A 17,620-nucleotide genomic window follows, 5' to 3' on the forward strand; every position below is an offset into this window, starting at 1 on the left:
TTACATGAATAAATACAAAATAATGGGGTGGAGAAAAGTACATATAAACAACTGGAGGATCAGAAAGGCCTGTCTAGGAGGTATCACTTCCACATTGATGAAAGCTAGGAATTCAAAGAGAAAACAATGAAAAAGAAGTGCATTCCTAGAATGTTATTTATGGAGAAAAGCAAATAAGCCAGATTAGCTGGAGCATATTTGTGAAAAGGAGTAATGTGCAATCAGCCTAGAAAGTGTAGTCTGGAGCCAAACTCTGTAGTTAAGGTCATCTGCTTTCTCTGTATAGAAAACAGGAAGGTAAGAGAAGCCAAAGTATAGTTAAGTCCTCATTCTCAAGTTGTGTGCAATTGTCATGAGATGGGAGGAGATAGAAAAGGGATAATGGAATATCTCTCCCAAATCCCTGGAAACAGAAAAACCAACTGCATACAGAGACTGTGGAGATGGTATCCCATGATTTTTCTCCACTTAGCCTTTATACGTACCTTTCCATCCCTCTTTTCAAAGCTTAGACTCTTGGCTGTGGGTAAATTGATATTGTTGTTTGTCCTTCATTCTGCAAGAGGACCATGATATCAGGGAAGTGATGCCATGATGTGCAAGTGAATTGCATTTAAGGGAGGAAGGGCTATGCAAGGTCACCTGCCTCATTTTGCCCTCCATTCGAATATAGTGGCCAGATAAAGACCAGGAGGACTGGAGATGGTCCTGAATGCAATGGGAGACCCGGGTCTTGTTAAGTTAAGGTCTTCAACAAGTCTCAGTTTGACTGAGGCCATACCCGTAGTTCTCATTGCAAATATGAAACACCACCTCCTTGCAGTGACAACCTGGCATTTAACCCCTCCTTGATTCACTACCTATCTGCTGTTCTGCCAATCCCCTGATATAATTTAACATGACCTCCAAAATCAATTTCATAAAGTCTTATTCTGCCCATCACTCCCCAACTCAAAGAGATGTAATGGCTCCCATCACTCTCATGTCCAATCCAAACTCCAAGCAGCACAGAGTAGTAGAAAGGATAATAAACTTGGAGTCAAAAAGACTTGGATTCAAATGTACAAACAGATTGTTATTGTGTGATCCAAAATAAGTAACTTAAACTTTCTATTTTCTCAGTTTCATCACCTGTAAAATGATTGATGATCTTTAAAGGTCCTTCTAGTTCTTTTTTTTTTTTTCATACTTATAACTTTTTATTGACAGAACCCATGCCAGGGTAATTTTTTACAACATTATCCCTTGCACTCACTTCTGTTCCGACCTCTCCCCTCCCTCCCTCCACCCCCTCCCCTAGATAGCAAGCAGTCCTATACATGTTAAATATGTCACAGTCTATCTTAAATACAATATATGTGTACAGAACCAAACAGTTCTCTTGTTGCTCAGGGAGAATTGGATTCAGAAGGTAAAAAATAACCCGGGAAGAAAAACAAAAATGCAAACAGCTTACAATCATTTCCCAGTGTTCCTTTTCTGGGTGTAGCTGCTTCTGTCCATCCTTGATCAAATGAAACTGAGTTAGATCTTCTTTTTGTCAAAGATATCCATTACATCAGAATACATCCTCATATAGTATCGTTGTTGAGGTATATAATGATCTCCTAGTTCTGCTCATTTCACTTAGCATCAGTTCATTTAAGTCTCTCCAAGCCTCCCTGTATTCATCCTGCTGGTCATTTCTTACAGAACAATAATATTCCATAACATTCATATGCCACAATTTACCCAACCATTCTCCAACTGATGGGCATCCATTCATTTTCCAGTTTCTAGCCACTACAAAGAGGGCTGCCACAAACCTTTTGGCACATACAGGTCCCTTTCTCTTCTTTAGTATCTTCTTGGGGTATAAGCCCAGTAGTAACACTGCTGGATCAAAGGGTATGCACAGTTTGATACTTTTTGGGGCATAATTCCAGATTGCTCTCCAGAATGGTTGGATTCGATCACAACTCCACCAACAACACATCAGTGTCCCAGTTTTCCTGCATCAGGTCCTTCTAGTTCTAAATCTAAGTCTCCTTTACCAGATCTTTGGGACAATCCATCTGGGTCTCTCTTTAGACCCTATTTCCCATTTTTTTCCATCTCTTAATCTCTATATCTCCAGCCTCTTCTGTTACCTCCTTCCCTAATTTACACTCCCCCAAATTCATCCTAGTTCTCTTACCCTGAAGCCTAGAGCTCTGTCCATTTACTTCCTTTATTCCATTTCCTTTATTTCCATTATTGTAGTTCTCTACCTCCATACTATTCTATATATATGTTCTGTCTTCCCATCAGATGGGGAATTCCATGAAGATGAGGAGTATGTGTCCCTTCCATCTGGATCTTTATTCCCTTAATACCCAGCAAAAGACTCAGAATGATTCAAAGTGGGGAGCTAAGGAGGGCCACCATCTCATTTCTGAGGGTTTTTTCCTCTAATAAAGTTGCCAGAGCTTATCAATTAAGTGCAATTTAAAATTGTAGCTTTAACCTTGGTTTGTCTTTGAACAGAAGACAAATGAGTTTACTTGAAGAATTATCTATACGTCATTTGTACTTCCACAGTCACCTGCAATTTTTCCTCTCATCACATGATTTTTGTCAACTAGTAAGGAATGATAAGGGCCCTATAAAGAAGGGCTGGAAATTAGTGGTCTGAAAGTAACTTCAGCACCATGCTCCAAATCCTGATCTTCGCTGCCCTTGTCCTTTATGGTAAGTTTGACCTATTTTGTTCAGGCAGGCAGGGTCAGCAGTCTCCTCAAGCCCTGAGTCTGCTTCTTGAGTTAAAATAAAATTCAGTCCCTATCTTGACTACTAGTCTACTACCTGGATCAGCTTTCCTTTCTTGGGACTTCCATTGGCAGAGCTTGTTGTACCCTGCTAAGGGTCATCACCCATTGATAGGTCTTTGTACCTGTCAATTGAAAATGAGTCTCCCCTAGGAGTCTGAGGGGAACCCAATGGGAAGTCCATAGGCTAGAGACCTTCTCAGCAAAAGAGGCTAATTGGATTGCAAATGGTATTCCCCCAGGGAATTCTGTCATAGGTTTTTTGATGAATCAGGTAATTCTAAATAGAATTTCTGTGTGATTTTAGGTGAATCAGTCAACAAGCATTTATTAAGCATTTGGTATAAACCAGGCATTGAGCAAGTCCCCCATTCAGTTCTCTCCAACCTAATTTCCCCGCCACATACCTTGATAGAGGGGATCTTTGAAGTGGTCAAGAGCTCCTAATTTAAAGAAGTCATGTGTGGCTCTTTTCAACAATGAGGTGGTTCAGGCCAGTTCCAATGGACTTGTGATGGAGAGAGCCATTTGCATCCAGAAAGAGACTATGGGGACTGAATGTGGATTACAACATAGTATTTTCACCTTTTTTGTTATTGTTTGCTTGCTTGATTTTTGTTTTATTTCTTATTTCTTTTCTTTTTTTGATCTGATTTTTCTTGTGCAGCATGATAAATGTGGAAATATGTGTGGAGGAATTGCTTTAACATATGTTTAACATATATTGGATTACTTGCTGTCTAGAGGAAGGAATAAGAGGAAGGGAAGGAGAAAAAATTTGAAACACAGGGTTTTACAGAGATGAATGTTGAAAACTATCTTTGCATGTATTTTGAAAATAAAAAGCTATTATTTTTAAAAAATAAAGAGGTTATGGTCTCCCCTTGTAATTCAGCTGCATGAGAACCCCAGTGTTCTAGCAATAACTACAGGATGGTCATAGAACTCATAATTTTTCTATGAATTGAGATTCAAGTATGGGGATAGGGGATACACATCTTGTGTGTATATGCTGCAATTCCACATGACATTCCTTAGCTCTCCATACCTCTTCTAACTGAAGTTGCCCAATCATAGCTCACTCTTTTTCCTTTCTCAAAGGACATGGCTTGGAGGACACCCCAGATACCAATGCCCGAGTTGTAGGGGGAACCAATGCCCAAAGAAATGCCTGGCCTTCCCAGGTGAGTATGACTATATAACACTGACTTTCCTCAAACCCAGAATTTCCCTATAAGTCTTGAACAGAACTCAAGTTCTGCTAGTTTTTCTAACTGCAGAAGGGCTGGAAATTTGGAAACATAATATGGCCTCATAGCCTCTCTCCCAGATATATACCAAACTTGAGAGGTACTTGAATGCATCCCATTTACACTTAGAAGAGTAGGTAGGGGTGTAGTAGATACAAGGTAGAGTTGGAGTCAGGAACACATGAATTTAAATTTTGCTTAGCTGTGTGATCCTGAGCAAGTCACTTATTTTCTTTGTGCCTCAGTTTCTTCATCTGTAAAATGAAGGAGTTGAATCTGATGACTTTTGAGATTCAAAACTAAACTTTCAGACACCTAAACCAACCTATCACACTATAAAACCCACTACAGTATTCGACTAGAAGTCATAAGATTTGATTTCCTTCTTAAATAGTGACTTTATGTTATGTTGTGTTATATTATGATATTATGTTATGTTATTTTGTCTCATACTTTGTTGTATTATATCTTATATCACATCATGTTTTATATTATGTCATTCTATCAACCATATAATATATTATTCATTAGCTTCTTGAAGCCTCAGTTTCCCTTTCTTTAAAATGAACAAATTGATCTTCAATGATCTCTTTCCAGCTTTGACAATCTAGATTACAATCCACACAAACACACTGCTAAACTCACAGCTCTCATCTTCCATGTACACTCCAGCTTATATACTCATCTCTTTTATATACAGTCCACACATGGTCATAATTTCACTGCTCTGAAGGCATTTTCCTACTCTCAAGTCAACAGAGCCATACTCCAATTAAAGCATATTGGATAAGTGAATGTATGATATAGTTCAGGGATCCTCAAACATCGGCCCGCAGGCCAGATGCAGCAGCTGAGGACGTTTATCCCCCTCACCCAGGGCTATGAAGTTTCTTTATTTAAAGGCCCCCAAAACAAAGTTTTTGTTTTTACTATAATCCAGCCCTCCAATGTTTGAGGGACAGTGAACTGGCCCCCTATTTAAAAAGTTATGTGGTGGTCCACACACATTACCCAATGTTCTTTTTCTGAGTGTAGCTAGTTGTATTCATTACTGGTCAATTGGAACTGAATTGGATCCTCTCATTGTTGAAGATAGCTACTTCCATCAAAATTTATCCTCATATAGTATTGTTGTTGAAGTGTATTATGATCTCCTGGTTCTGCTCATTTCACTCAGCATCAGTTCATGTAAGTCTCTCCAGGTCTCTCTGTATTCATCTTGCTGGTCGTTTCTTACAAAACAATAATATTCCATAACATTCATATACCACAATTTACCCAACCATTCTCCAATTGATGGGCATCCACTCAGTTTCCAGCTTCTAGACACTACAAACAGGGCTGCCACAAACATTTTGGCACATACAGGTCCCTTTCCCTTCTTTAGTATCTCTTTGGGGTATAAACCCAGTAGAAATACTGCTGGATCAAAGGGTATGCACAGTTTGATAACTTTTTGAGCATAGTTCCAAATTTCTCTCCAGAATGGCTGGATCCGTTCACAACTCTATCAACAATGCATCGATGTCCCAGTTTTCCCACATCCCCTCCAATATTCGTCATTATCTTTCCCTGTCATTCTAGCCAATCTGACAGGTGTGTAGTGGTATCTCAGAGTTGTCTTAATTTGCATTTCTCTGATCAACAGTGATTTGGAACACTCTTTCATATGAGTAGAAATGGTTTCAATTTCATCATCTGAAAACTGGCTGTTCATATCCTTTGACCATTTATTAACTAGAGAAATCTTTGTCATTTTCTAATGACTTCCTCCCCACAACAGAATTGCCGGCTCTAATGAAAAAAAAGTATAGTTAAGCAAACAAATCAACATTTCTGGCATTATATGCCTCAGTCTATGCCCATAGCTCATTTTGCTGAGAGGAATGCTTTACTATGTAACTGAAATTACAATTGCACATTACATTGTTTCGAATTGTGATGTCTCTCAATATTTTTTCCTTTACAATATTTGTCATCACATGAATAGTTCTCCAAGTTCTTTTTTTTTTTCCATTCTGTTCATTTCATAGAAGTATTATTACATTCTCAGAGTTATAGTTTGATTTGCTAAAAAAAAAAAAAAAAAAAAAAATTCCATTTCCTCTCAGATTTTCCAGCTCAGGGTTTTTTTGAATGGTAGGTCTACCCATAATATTTGGGGTGAAGATCATAAACTAATAAAGAAGATCTAGCTCACAATTTTTAGGTTGCAGACATTTAACTGGTTTCCTAAAATCAAAGAAGAGAGTATATCTCGACAATATTTTGAGAGATTTATGCAGAATCCAAAACTATGCAACTCTGCACAGCTGTCTGATGCCAAATTTCCTCTGAAGAAGAGGATATTATCATTCCCATTTCAAATAGCCTCATCCTCTTTTGATTGTGAGGAAATATGAAACTTTGAGAGTTTGAGAGTAAGAAAAAGAGGGAAGAGAACCAACCACAACCACTGATTTCTTTTTTTCTTCCAACATTCCTTCTAGATTTCTCTCCAATATTCATCTGGAGGTTCATGGTATCACACATGTGGAGGAACTCTCATTACCCAGAACTGGGTGATGACAGCAGCTCACTGTGTGGATAGGTAAGGAAAAAGGAGGTACTAAGTTCTCTGTGGGCTAATGGAAGTGGTGTGGGAAAGCCATTAAGATTCTGGATTTGTCTCCAACACTTTTTCTAGCTGTCACTTTTAAAAAAAAAAAATCTCTTAATTTCTGTCTCTGTCTCTGTCTCTGTCTCTCTGTGTCTCTCTGTCTCTCTCTCTCTCCCTCTGTCTCTCTGTCTCTCTGTCTCTGTCTTTCTCTCACAGCATGTTTCTTCATCTGTAAAATTGAGAAAAATTATGCCTACCTCCAAGGATTATGAGTATTAGATGAAATAATATCTGTAGAATGTATCACAAATCTTAAAGTGTTATATAAATATAAACTATTATTATTGGTTAGGAGGAAGTGAGATCTGAGTGTCCAGAGTCTGTGAGTAAGTTCTGTGTGCATCATCCATCCTAAAGTGTGGTCAGGAGAGGAAAGTCCAGAATCCTAAGGAAGAATCTGGGACATTAATAAGGGAATCTACATATCAAATCCCTTCTAGAAGAAGCTCTAAGTATATATGGGAAGGAGAAGGGTTTGTATTGAAAGAAACTCTTTATGGGGACCACGTCTACATTCTAATGTTATCTTTACAACTCTCCTATGTAGACTGGTTTGGCCACAGACCCAAGCTATTGAAACAGAAAAGTGAAAAAGACTACGATGAAATACTGACCTTTATTTTGGAGTCTTTAAACAGAGGCATGTCATCTGCTGAGGCTGTATGATGGGTGCTGATTTAGCAGATAGACCATGAATCCCTGCTTTAAGTATTTTGGAGCCTTTCTGAGTCCCATTGATCCCACCTGTGACTAGAGGATAATAATAGAACTTAACCTCTCTGGCACTGGTTTGAGGAAGGATCAAATGCCATCATGGACCTCCTAGAAACCTTAAGCACTAGATAAATGTGAATTGTCATTATTTTCTAATGTGAAATAAGACTATCTTGCCAATTATTTTCATACCAAAGGAGATCTGACATGGTAGATAGAGTTAGGGACCTGAGCTGTGATCGATCACCTATGGCTGCCTTTTTCTCCTTCCAGCAACTTGAATTTCCGAGTCGTCCTTGGAGATCACAACCTGTCCCAGAACGATGGTACCGAACAGTATTTTGGTGTCAGAAAAATTGTGAAACATGAGTACTGGAACCCCAACAACTTGGCTGGGGGGTGAGTGACAGTGACTTCTGGGGGGCCAACTGAATGCAGTGTGTACGTGGGAGTAGGGGTTGGTATATTGGCTCTTGTCTTAAATGTATTTTCCTAGGGGACCAGGAAGTAGTCCTTTTGGAATTTTCTTGGCAAAGATACTAGATTGGTTTTCCATTTTCTTCTCCAGCTCATTTGACAAATGAGGAACCAAGGCAAGCAGGATTAGATGACTTGAACCCAGGATCACACAGCTATTCAGTATCTGTGGTCATATTTGAACCGAGATTTTGCTGACTCTAGGACCAACATTCTACCCTCCATCCCACTTAGCTGCCCTAAGCAGCTGTAAGGTGAATGGTTGCATCTGGGAAACTGGCAAATGCTAAGATGATAACTGATTATTCTGTTTGTTGTCCAGATTTAAGAAAATGATGGAGAAGAGATTTATAATGTCAATTAAATTACAAAGTATTCCCTACCTTTTAAAAGAACTGGCTGTTAAACATTTATCAGCACATTCCTGAGAGGTATATAACTTGGACAAATAGTCAGAGGCAGAAAGTGGCCAAGCATTTTTTAAATGGACAGAGTCCATCTTTGGCACCCGAATGATCCATCTCCCTTCCGTCCACAGCTATGACATCGCCCTGCTCCGTCTGAGCCAGAGTGCCACCCTCAACAGATACGTCCAGCTGGGCACCCTGCCCCCACGTGGTCAGATCTTGCCCAACAACAACCCCTGTTATATTACAGGCTGGGGCAGGACCAGGAGTAAGTCACGTAACCTGCCATCTCTCTGGGAAGCTTGGATGGACCGTTTCTCTGTGCTGAAAAAGGAATAGGAGGCATTTATCTGATCTAGCCCCCTCACTGTACACGTGAGATCTGGCAAAGGGGCAAAGCGATTTACCTGAGATCCCCCATCTAATTAGTGGCAGAGTTGAGATTAGAATTCTTTGGTTTAGCATCCTTTCCCTCACCATTAATTCCACTGCTGCCATAAAAAGGACAGGTAGAGTAGTTATATCATTAGAGTATGGGTATGAGTGGATGGAACTGGGACAATTCCATGTTTGGAGGAGAAAAGATCAAGAAAAGCTATCAGTTTTTCTCAGATAACTTCCCAGAAGTAAATGGCTTTAAATAACTCTTAAATGATTGTTGACAAGATGACAGCCTGTCAGATTATAGAAGGGTGTCCCAGGTTCCAGGTTGGTCAAATGTTCAGAGGTAGGAGAGAGACAAGTGCTATTAGAGGAATTCAAAATTATATTAGTCAGATTTTATATATATATAAATGTAATTAACAATAATATATTAATAAATGATATAATTAATAATAACTAATATAATATATAATATAGTTAATATAAGGTCAAGAATAGACAGTCTCTGTTCTTTGGGAGTTTAGAGCATAACAGAAGAAAAAGGAAAAATAACCATGATATTAATATATAGTAATTTCCAAAACATGTTGAAAGACAAGGGGCTGGGAGGTGTGGAGCAGAATGTTTAAAAGGGTCGTTGGGGCCTGGCAACCTAAGGATGTCCTTCATATGTGTAGATGGACCCCGCACTCAGGCCCCTAGTTTATCCCTGGTATTTTTTTATGTCACATGTAGCCAATGGACAGCTGGCTGAGACCCTACAGCAGGCCTACCTGCCAGTAGTGGATTATGCAACCTGCTCCAGCAGCTCCTATTGGGGAGCCACCGTCAAAAATACTATGGTGTGTGCAGGAGGTGACGGCGTGAGATCTGGATGTCAGGTAGGAAAACAAAGCCATGGCAAGACCTCCTGACAGGTGGGGAGGGTAAAAGGGAAATTGATTCCCCCAACTCCATCTTCCTCTTCTTCTCAGAGGTTTCACTGACCCTTTTCTCCTCTCCCTCCCTTTTCTTCATTCTCTCACAAATCAACCCAACTACAGACCTCTTTTTTCTCTTCCACTTATCTCTCTCACTTTTCTCTGATTATCTTCACAAACATAGATGGGCCTTCTGCCTTTCCTCATTTCCTGCCCCTTATAGTACAGAACACACCTGCACAAGAATTCACGACTGATATGCTTGGTTGTCACTTAACTTGTCTCCCTTACCCTCCGATTGACCAGCTCCTAAAATCCAATCCTGTGGGTTACCATCTTTTCTTACTAATCTCTCCCATTTTGTCTAAATCTGTGAGGAAATCTAATCCTGGTCTTTAGACCTCACCTCTCTCAGTCAATTAGGATCCTGAAGACCTTTGCATTTGATCTCAAGATTTTATTTTTACCACTTTATAAACCTTGTATATCACTGTGTCCCAGTGGGAAGCACTGAACTTCCTGGACTTTCCTGGTTTCTGAACCTGTGTGATTCTCCAAGTTCATGGATCAAATTCAACCCTACTTCTGTCCATAAAGTTATTTTAGATGAATACTCAATTCTGACCACCATCACCCCTTCTTAACCTTGCTTACCATTTCTTCCAGATCATAAGAGCATGTTTTTAGGGTTTATGTATAGGGAAAAAAAAAAGAGAGACAGAGATGTAGATACAGAAGTTATATTGCAGAATAAGGTAATTAGGTTAAAAGAAAAATTGCCTAGTTTCAAACTGGATGACACTTAAATGACAATGTATTCTAGTGACCCATAGTTAGCCCCTTAAGGACAGTTTAGCTCAAGATTGTCTCTAGTCTAGAAACATTATATTTACTACTTCAGAGCAACAACAACAAAAAAGGTTGCTTCCATCTTAAAAAATAAATAAATAAATAAAAATAAAAAACCTGCCTATCTATTTGGGATTTCTCAGATTGGAATCTAAATTCATTTTGATCCAGATCATTGACTCAATCTCTAATGTATTCCAATTTGTTCTTCAGCCATTCAGGATATCTTTTGATCCTGTGATTGATTTTGGAACATTCTCTCCATATTCCTATCTACTCAATGGTTATTAAATTTCTGTCTTCTCTCCTTTCCTTTAAGAGACAGGGAAACATCAAACAAGTACTATATTTCCATCTCCTCTAAATTAGGAGAATTCTACCTTATATGTAGGGCTATTCCCTAGTAAAGTTCACAAAAGATAATCCCTTTACTCATAAATTAAATTCAAACATTACATACCTACTGAATGCAAAGCATTGTGATAGTCTCTGGATATACAAAAACAAAAGCAGTTAATATTTTTATAGTACTTTGACAGCCATGATTTCACTGCTAACATTATTTCATTTTATCTCAATTATGACAGGATGAAGTAAATTCTACCTTGAGGTATAATTATTTCTCCCCATGTCAAAGATAAAGAAACCAGAGACCTAAGGAAGAACTAAAAAAAAAACAAATACGCTAGAAAACCAGGATTGGGATTCAAATACATTCTGTCCTGATGCCTATGTCTCTCAAACTTACAATCTTGTAAGGCTGAGGAAGAGGCAGCAAACAGATTTAACTCTAATATAAAACAGTGCATAATAGATGTATTGTGTACAGAATTAGGAAGAAAAGGCCATTACTGAGTGAGTGGATTAGGGAAAACTTGATGAAGGAAATAATCCTTAAATAAAGCTGAAAGTATATTTCCTCAGTCTCTGAAGAAGCAACATGCTTTTCTTCCTGTGCCTCTCCTAAAACTGACTCATTAATGTCTTTTCTGGTAAAATTTCTTGAATTAGCTTCTCTGTATTAGTGTAAAAGAAATCATCAATTAGATAGATAGAAAGTGATTAGATAGAAATTATAGGCTCTTTCTATTGTATAATTCATGTTATATAGAAATTCATGTAATATAAATTATACAATAGAAAGAGAAGATGGACTAGTCATGTAAGGAGGGCAAAGGATGACAGGCAGACAGCCAGAGAAATTAAGGAAAAGCTCTAGAATATTAGGTGAACTCCTGATGGAAAACTTTGAAAGAACATAGACAAGAGGCACATAGGTGAGTAGGTATGGATGGATTGGGAGCCTCATGTTTGGAGAAAATACCCCAAACTATGAAGTCACGGATCCATTTTGGAATATTCTGGTGCTTTAAAGCCTTTCTTGTTCTTGTCTCTCCAACTATTTCTAGCCTTTTAATGCTTTTCTTTGGTTTTTATTACATTCATTCTTCAAGACTTTTCACTTCATTTCCAAATAGACAGCACTCTTTTTAAGAAAGTTCCCTGGCCGGCTCTCCTTTTAGCCACAACACAGGGGAAAGCTCATTTGGGAAAGAATGAAATTTTCTTCTCTTTGCCCCAGTGCTCCTTACTCAGTCTCCAGTGCCAAGGCCCTCCCCCAATACATATTTTATTTTATGAATAAGGCTGATAAGTGGCTGTCAAGTCCCCAAATGAATTTTGGAAAATGAATTTTTTTTTTTCTGGAGACAAAATAATATGATGAAAAAAATACTGGTCCTGGAGCCACGAGAACCCTGCTTCAAATATCAACTCTGATACTTACAAACTGTGAGATTTATTTCAGGTATTCTTTGATTCTCAATTTCCCTATATGTAAAATGGGGCTAATAGCACGAAACTACCCATCGCAGCTTAAACTCTATACAAATATCTTAGCTACTATTATATTATTGTTACAGTGATCAAAAGATTTCTCAAGAAGCAAATGAGATTAAGTGACTCTGCTTCATCTTTCAGAGCAGGGGTTTGTGCTATTTTTTGTGTGTCATGGATCTTTTTGGGGTTCTGAGGAAGTCTATGAACCACTTCTTGAATTAATGACTTTAAATGCATAAAATAAAACATGTAAGATTATGAAGGAAAGCAATTTTAATGAAAATTAAAATTTAATTTTTTTCTTAACCAAATCCACAGACTACCCTGAAATCTATCCATAGTCAATGGACTCCAGATTAAGAAATCTCCTTTAAAGGAATTGCTTATAATTTGAACATTTGTGGACTCATTCCAAGTTTTTGGATACAAATCATTTGTCACTTTTTCTTTTAGTAATTTTTTTTTCAACCAACAAACATTTATTTGCTCTCCTTTCCACCTCTCCTCCTAGCAATGAGGGAGAAAAAAAGAAAGTAAAATGTGATTCTTGTAATAAACATGCAATAAAATATTCTAAATTGCTTATATCTAAAAACATATGCCTAATGCAGCATTCAGGATGTCAGCAGATGGGCAGCATGTTTCATCAACTGGTCCTCTGGAATCATGGCTGGCTATTATATTGATCAGAGAGATCTTTCACATTTATCCCCTTTTTCAGAAAGCACAGAAACAGAAATAAATCCTTGCCTTCTCTCTACCAGGTTAGATCAGTGGATTCCCAGATCGCCAGAACCTTCCCTAGCAGGATGAGCATCAGCTTCTCCAAGAGATAGGAAAGTAGAGAAAGAAAGGTATTTTTATGTCATTGAATTGAAGCAGCAGAAGAAACAAAATCTTCAACAATGACAACCTTATCCACAGCCCACTTCTTTTCTTGAAAGTCAATCTTTTTGGAATTTTAGTGATTTTGTCAGAATTGAGCAAACTATCCAAAAGGTCCTTTGCAGAATCGAAGAGAAGGATCTTTGATGGGCCTTTCCTGGCTTCTGGAATCTCTAAGCCTGCTTCTAAGATGTGTCTTTTTTTTTTTTCTACAGGGAGATTCTGGGGGTCCTCTTCACTGCCAGGTTAACGGCCAGTATGTTGTCCATGGAGTGACCAGTTTTGTGTCCAGCCAGGGCTGCAACGTTGCCAGGAAGCCCACTGTCTTCACCAGAGTCTCCAATTACATCACTTGGATCAATAATGTAAGTCAGCCAGTTGCTGGACACTATACTATGGGTGTGTCATACAAGCATGGACTAGGAAAATGGGTGGAATAGAAAAGAAATGGGGCCAGGGAGGAGGAGCTAGGACAGAGCACTATCCTCCTCCCACCCACCCACACTCCTTGATTTTAATTTTACATAGCCAGATACAATCTTCATCATCCTGATCATTACAGAGTGAGATACTGTGAAATATTGGGGAAACTTATATTGATGTCAGAAGAAAACCTATATTTAACTTTCGGGTCAACTACTAGTTATTTATTTTGGACAAATCACTTCTCTTTGGGTCTTAATTGCCTCATCAGTAAATGGACCAGTTGGACTAGTTGGCCTATGAAGCAGTTATACATATAAACCTATTTCAAGTGGATGTCTCGAAGACATCCAGCAAAAAGACTGGGCATTTCCCTGGACAAGAGAAGAAAATATTTCTTGAATATCTGCCAGGTTTTCTAATAGAAGGGAAACTTCTGCTTGGTAGGGAGATTGTCTCACTGAAGATGATGCTGTCCATCCACATTAACTATTTGGAAAAGTCCTATTGACTTAATCTATAGAAATACAAGAGTGCTTTCTTCCCACATTGTTCTTTGGCTATGCTGACAGCTCCATAGTTGGCCAAATCCTATTCTGAAGATATATTCCATCTTCTTCATTAAAGCAAGACATAAGGTTCTCTACCCTTCCTGCCTTTGCATTTCTTCTCTTTCCCCACTCACTCATTCTTCACCCAGGGACTCAATAGAAAAAACAAATAAACAATGCTCTGAGTGCAATTTTCTTTTTTTCAGGTTATTGCTTACAACTGAAGGTTTCCCTGAGACCAAAGCTCTGCCATCTTGGAAGGGCCTCAACTCCTCTGCATAAATTGAAATCATGGAGAAAATTCAGGACAAGGGCATGTAGACATATATACCAAATAAAAATCAAATTATCAAAATATCAAATGTCACTCCTCCTTCCATCTAGAATTAAACCAACTTATAGAAAGTATTATTTACATAAAGAAGAACTACACATGTTTAACATGTATTGGATTACTTGCTGCCTAGGAGAAGGGATAGGAAGAAGGGAGGGAGAAAAAATTTGGAACACTAGGTTTTACAAAGATGAAAGTTGAAAACTATCTTTATATATATTTTGAAGATAAAAAGCTATTATTTAGAAAAAAGGAAAATATTATAAAAAATACTTCTTTAGGTGGAAATCATAGAACTTGATTTGGAAAGAAACTCACAGGCTATCAAATCTTTTCATGTTAGGATTGAGGAAAATGAACCCTAGTGATATTAAATGACTTGACTATGATTACACAAATAGGAGAAAAGTAGGAATCAATTGTCCAATTGGAAAGTAGATTGTGAAAAGAGGTATTGTGAAATAAGGCTAGAAAATAAGATGAGAGCCCAATGGCAAAAATGCCAGGCAATTTGTCCAGGGCCCAGTTAAAATTAAATGAAATAAATTTCACAGTTACAAAATCTCAGAATTGGGAAAGATCTTATAAATCACCTAATCCAAGCCATATCAGTACAAGAATTGTCCCTACAAATATGTACTTTATCAATCAATCAATATTTATTAAGCCTCTACTATGTGTGCTAAGTGCTAGAGATATAAAAAGAGGCAAATGATAATTTCTGCCCATAAGAAACTTACAATCCAATGAAAGAAACAAAATGTAAACAAATATATACAAAGCAAGATAAATAGGATAAATAGGAAACAATTAAAAGAATTAAAAGGGATTGGGAAAATGTCCAGTAAAATGTCATATAGTTTTTTTCTTAAAAACTAGCTAGGGCCAACTCACAACCTCCTCCAGCAACTCATTTAATTTGGGGATAGAATTAATTGTTATGACTTTTTTTTTCTTAATAGTATTTTATTTTTCCAGTTACATGTAAAGTTAGTTTTTAACATTCATTTTTGTAGGATTCTATGTTCTACAGTTTTTTCCCTCCCTCTTTGATTTCCTCCATCCTTGATAGCAAACAATCTGATATAGTTGTAAATGCACAATCATTTTTTTAATTGAGGCAATTGTGGTTAAGTGACTTGCCTAGGGTCACACAGCTAGGAAGTGTTAAATGTCTGAGACCAGATTTGAACTCAGGTCCTCCTGACTTGAGGACTGGTGCTCTAACTACTATGCCACTTAGCTGTCCCATGTACAATCATTTTAAATATATTTCCATACTGTTCATATTGTGAAAGAAAAATTAGAACAACAACAAAAACAAAAACAAAAAAAAAAAACACACACACAAGGAAAAAAAAGTAACCAAAAAAAAAAAAAGGTAAAAATACTATGATTCAATCCACATTCAGTCTCCATAGCTCTCCCTCTAGATGAAAATGGCATTTTCCATCCCAAATATATCATTTTTTTTCTTAAGTAGCATTGAAAAAATAAAGTTATTAAGTGGGGGCAGGGGAGAGGAGGGAAAAAGAAAAGAGAAAAAATGGGACAGACCCAGAAGAGTGATTAGAGATGTAGCTTAGAAGGGGCTCCTACAATCAATGAAGTGGGAGACTGGGAGACAGGAGACTCTGAAGAGCAGAAGCAAGGGAAATGGAAAGAACAAGAATAAAACAACTAAATCCAGATGCTGCAAAATGGTAAGACTAAGCTTAGTTTCAAAGAAGAGATGTGGGAAAGTATTTCCCTTGGTTCTTGACAGAGGTATATAGGGATGTAGGGATATAGGTATGGAACATTTCATACCCTGTCAAGACTTTTTGGTAAATTGGTTAGTTTTGCTGAACCATTTTTTTCCCCCTTATTCTTTTAATGGATACTCTCCAAAATGGGTAAGTGTAATGTTAGGGGCTAGCTTTCTGGAGGGCTTTGGGACCAGTCTTGATCTCAGCAGAAGAAGCATACATGAATAGTCAGGAATAAAGTCCAAAGTCTTTACTGTCTCCTTCAGTCTCCCAGTCTTCGCCAGCAGTCTCAGTCATTCAGCCAGTCTACAATCTCTTGTCTCTTCCGGTCATTCAGTCAGCCAGTCAGCAGTGTGCACATCTCAATCTCTGACTTCTTTCTGATTCTGACCTCTTAAATACTCTATTACAATTACATCAATTCATCATACTGAGTATAAGCCAAACATTATATCACTAGGGAACCATTATCTCATCAATTCCATTGAGTTAATATCTTGTAAGATTATATCAATCAAAGTCTTAAGTATACCTTTTCAGAGTTCCTGCCCTCTACATCTCCCACTCTCTTTTGTTTTAGAACACAGGTGGCCATGCCCTCCTTGATTTCTCAGGGAGAACCCCAAAAAGGAGGTGATCACGCCATCCTTGATATCTCAGGAAGGGAGATGAAAACACCAAAGGGAAATGGTGTGTCAAACCAGATATTATTAGCAGGTTTCCTCTGGCTGAGTTCGAAACAGGAATACATAAATCCATCAGCAGGGGAGGTATTACACAAGCACATAGTAATATAACAGACTAGTAGTGATGTAACAAACCATATGAATCAACATGAGGAATTATATATGCCATCATTTCATATGTCAGGGAATCCAATGATTCCTGCAAGTTTTGAAGTCCTGCAATAGTTTCATCATGTGTCAGGGAATCCAATGATTTCTGCAGATTTTGAAGTTCTGCATCAGTCTCATCAACAATTTTTGATGTTCATGAGTCAATTGCCATAACTGCCATGCTCTTTCAGTGGTGGGCACAGTCAGTGATGGAACCATCTGTTGTTTCTTGGGTCTTCTCCTTCATCTCCAGGGTCTTCTCTTTTTCTGTCTCTCTCTGATGGACAAGGCGAATACAACTCATTGGCACCCATCTGATTTCTTCTCCACCTGTAGAGATACAAGCAAACCCTCTCCCCCAAGCAGTTAACCTGTCTGGTCCCTTCCATTTACCATTTTCTGGATCTCTCCACATCACCTGGCGATTGTCTAAAGATAGTGGAGCTGCTTGCACTGGACACTGCCCTTCCACTGGGTTATAAAAGCTGTCTGCCAGCACCAGTGCATATTTATCAAAAATCAGAAAATTAATAGTGTAAAGAGCTAAGTTTAGAAATT

The 17,620-nt window shown here is 38.1% G+C and overlaps 1 protein-coding gene across 1 annotated transcript; it reads left to right on the plus strand.

Moving 5' to 3' along the window:
- The first annotated feature begins 2,605 nt into the window (after positions 1–2,605).
- CELA1 (chymotrypsin like elastase 1) lies at positions 2,606–14,501 on the plus strand. Its single transcript, XM_003772211.3, has 8 exons — positions 2,606–2,709; positions 3,888–3,970; positions 6,526–6,626; positions 7,683–7,808; positions 8,425–8,561; positions 9,413–9,558; positions 13,386–13,535; positions 14,351–14,501. The coding sequence occupies exons 1-8, from the start codon at positions 2,670–2,672 to the stop codon at positions 14,366–14,368; spliced, it is 801 nt and encodes a 266-aa protein (XP_003772259.2). The 5' UTR covers positions 2,606–2,669; the 3' UTR covers positions 14,369–14,501.
- Positions 14,502–17,620: the final 3,119 nt, after the last annotated feature.

Source organism: Sarcophilus harrisii, chromosome 5, assembly GCF_902635505.1.
Source record: "Sarcophilus harrisii chromosome 5, mSarHar1.11, whole genome shotgun sequence".
NCBI classification, from domain to species: domain Eukaryota; kingdom Metazoa; phylum Chordata; class Mammalia; order Dasyuromorphia; family Dasyuridae; genus Sarcophilus; species Sarcophilus harrisii.

Coding starts and splice junctions, on each gene's coding strand:
- CELA1 (XM_003772211.3), top strand. CDS start 2,670: ATGCTCCAAATCCTGATCTTCGCTGCCCTTGTCCTTTATG. Junction 3,971..6,525: donor GAAATGCCTGGCCTTCCCAG/GTGAGTATGACT, acceptor CATTCCTTCTAG/ATTTCTCTCCAATATTCATC. Junction 6,627..7,682: donor GCAGCTCACTGTGTGGATAG/GTAAGGAAAAAG, acceptor TTCTCCTTCCAG/CAACTTGAATTTCCGAGTCG.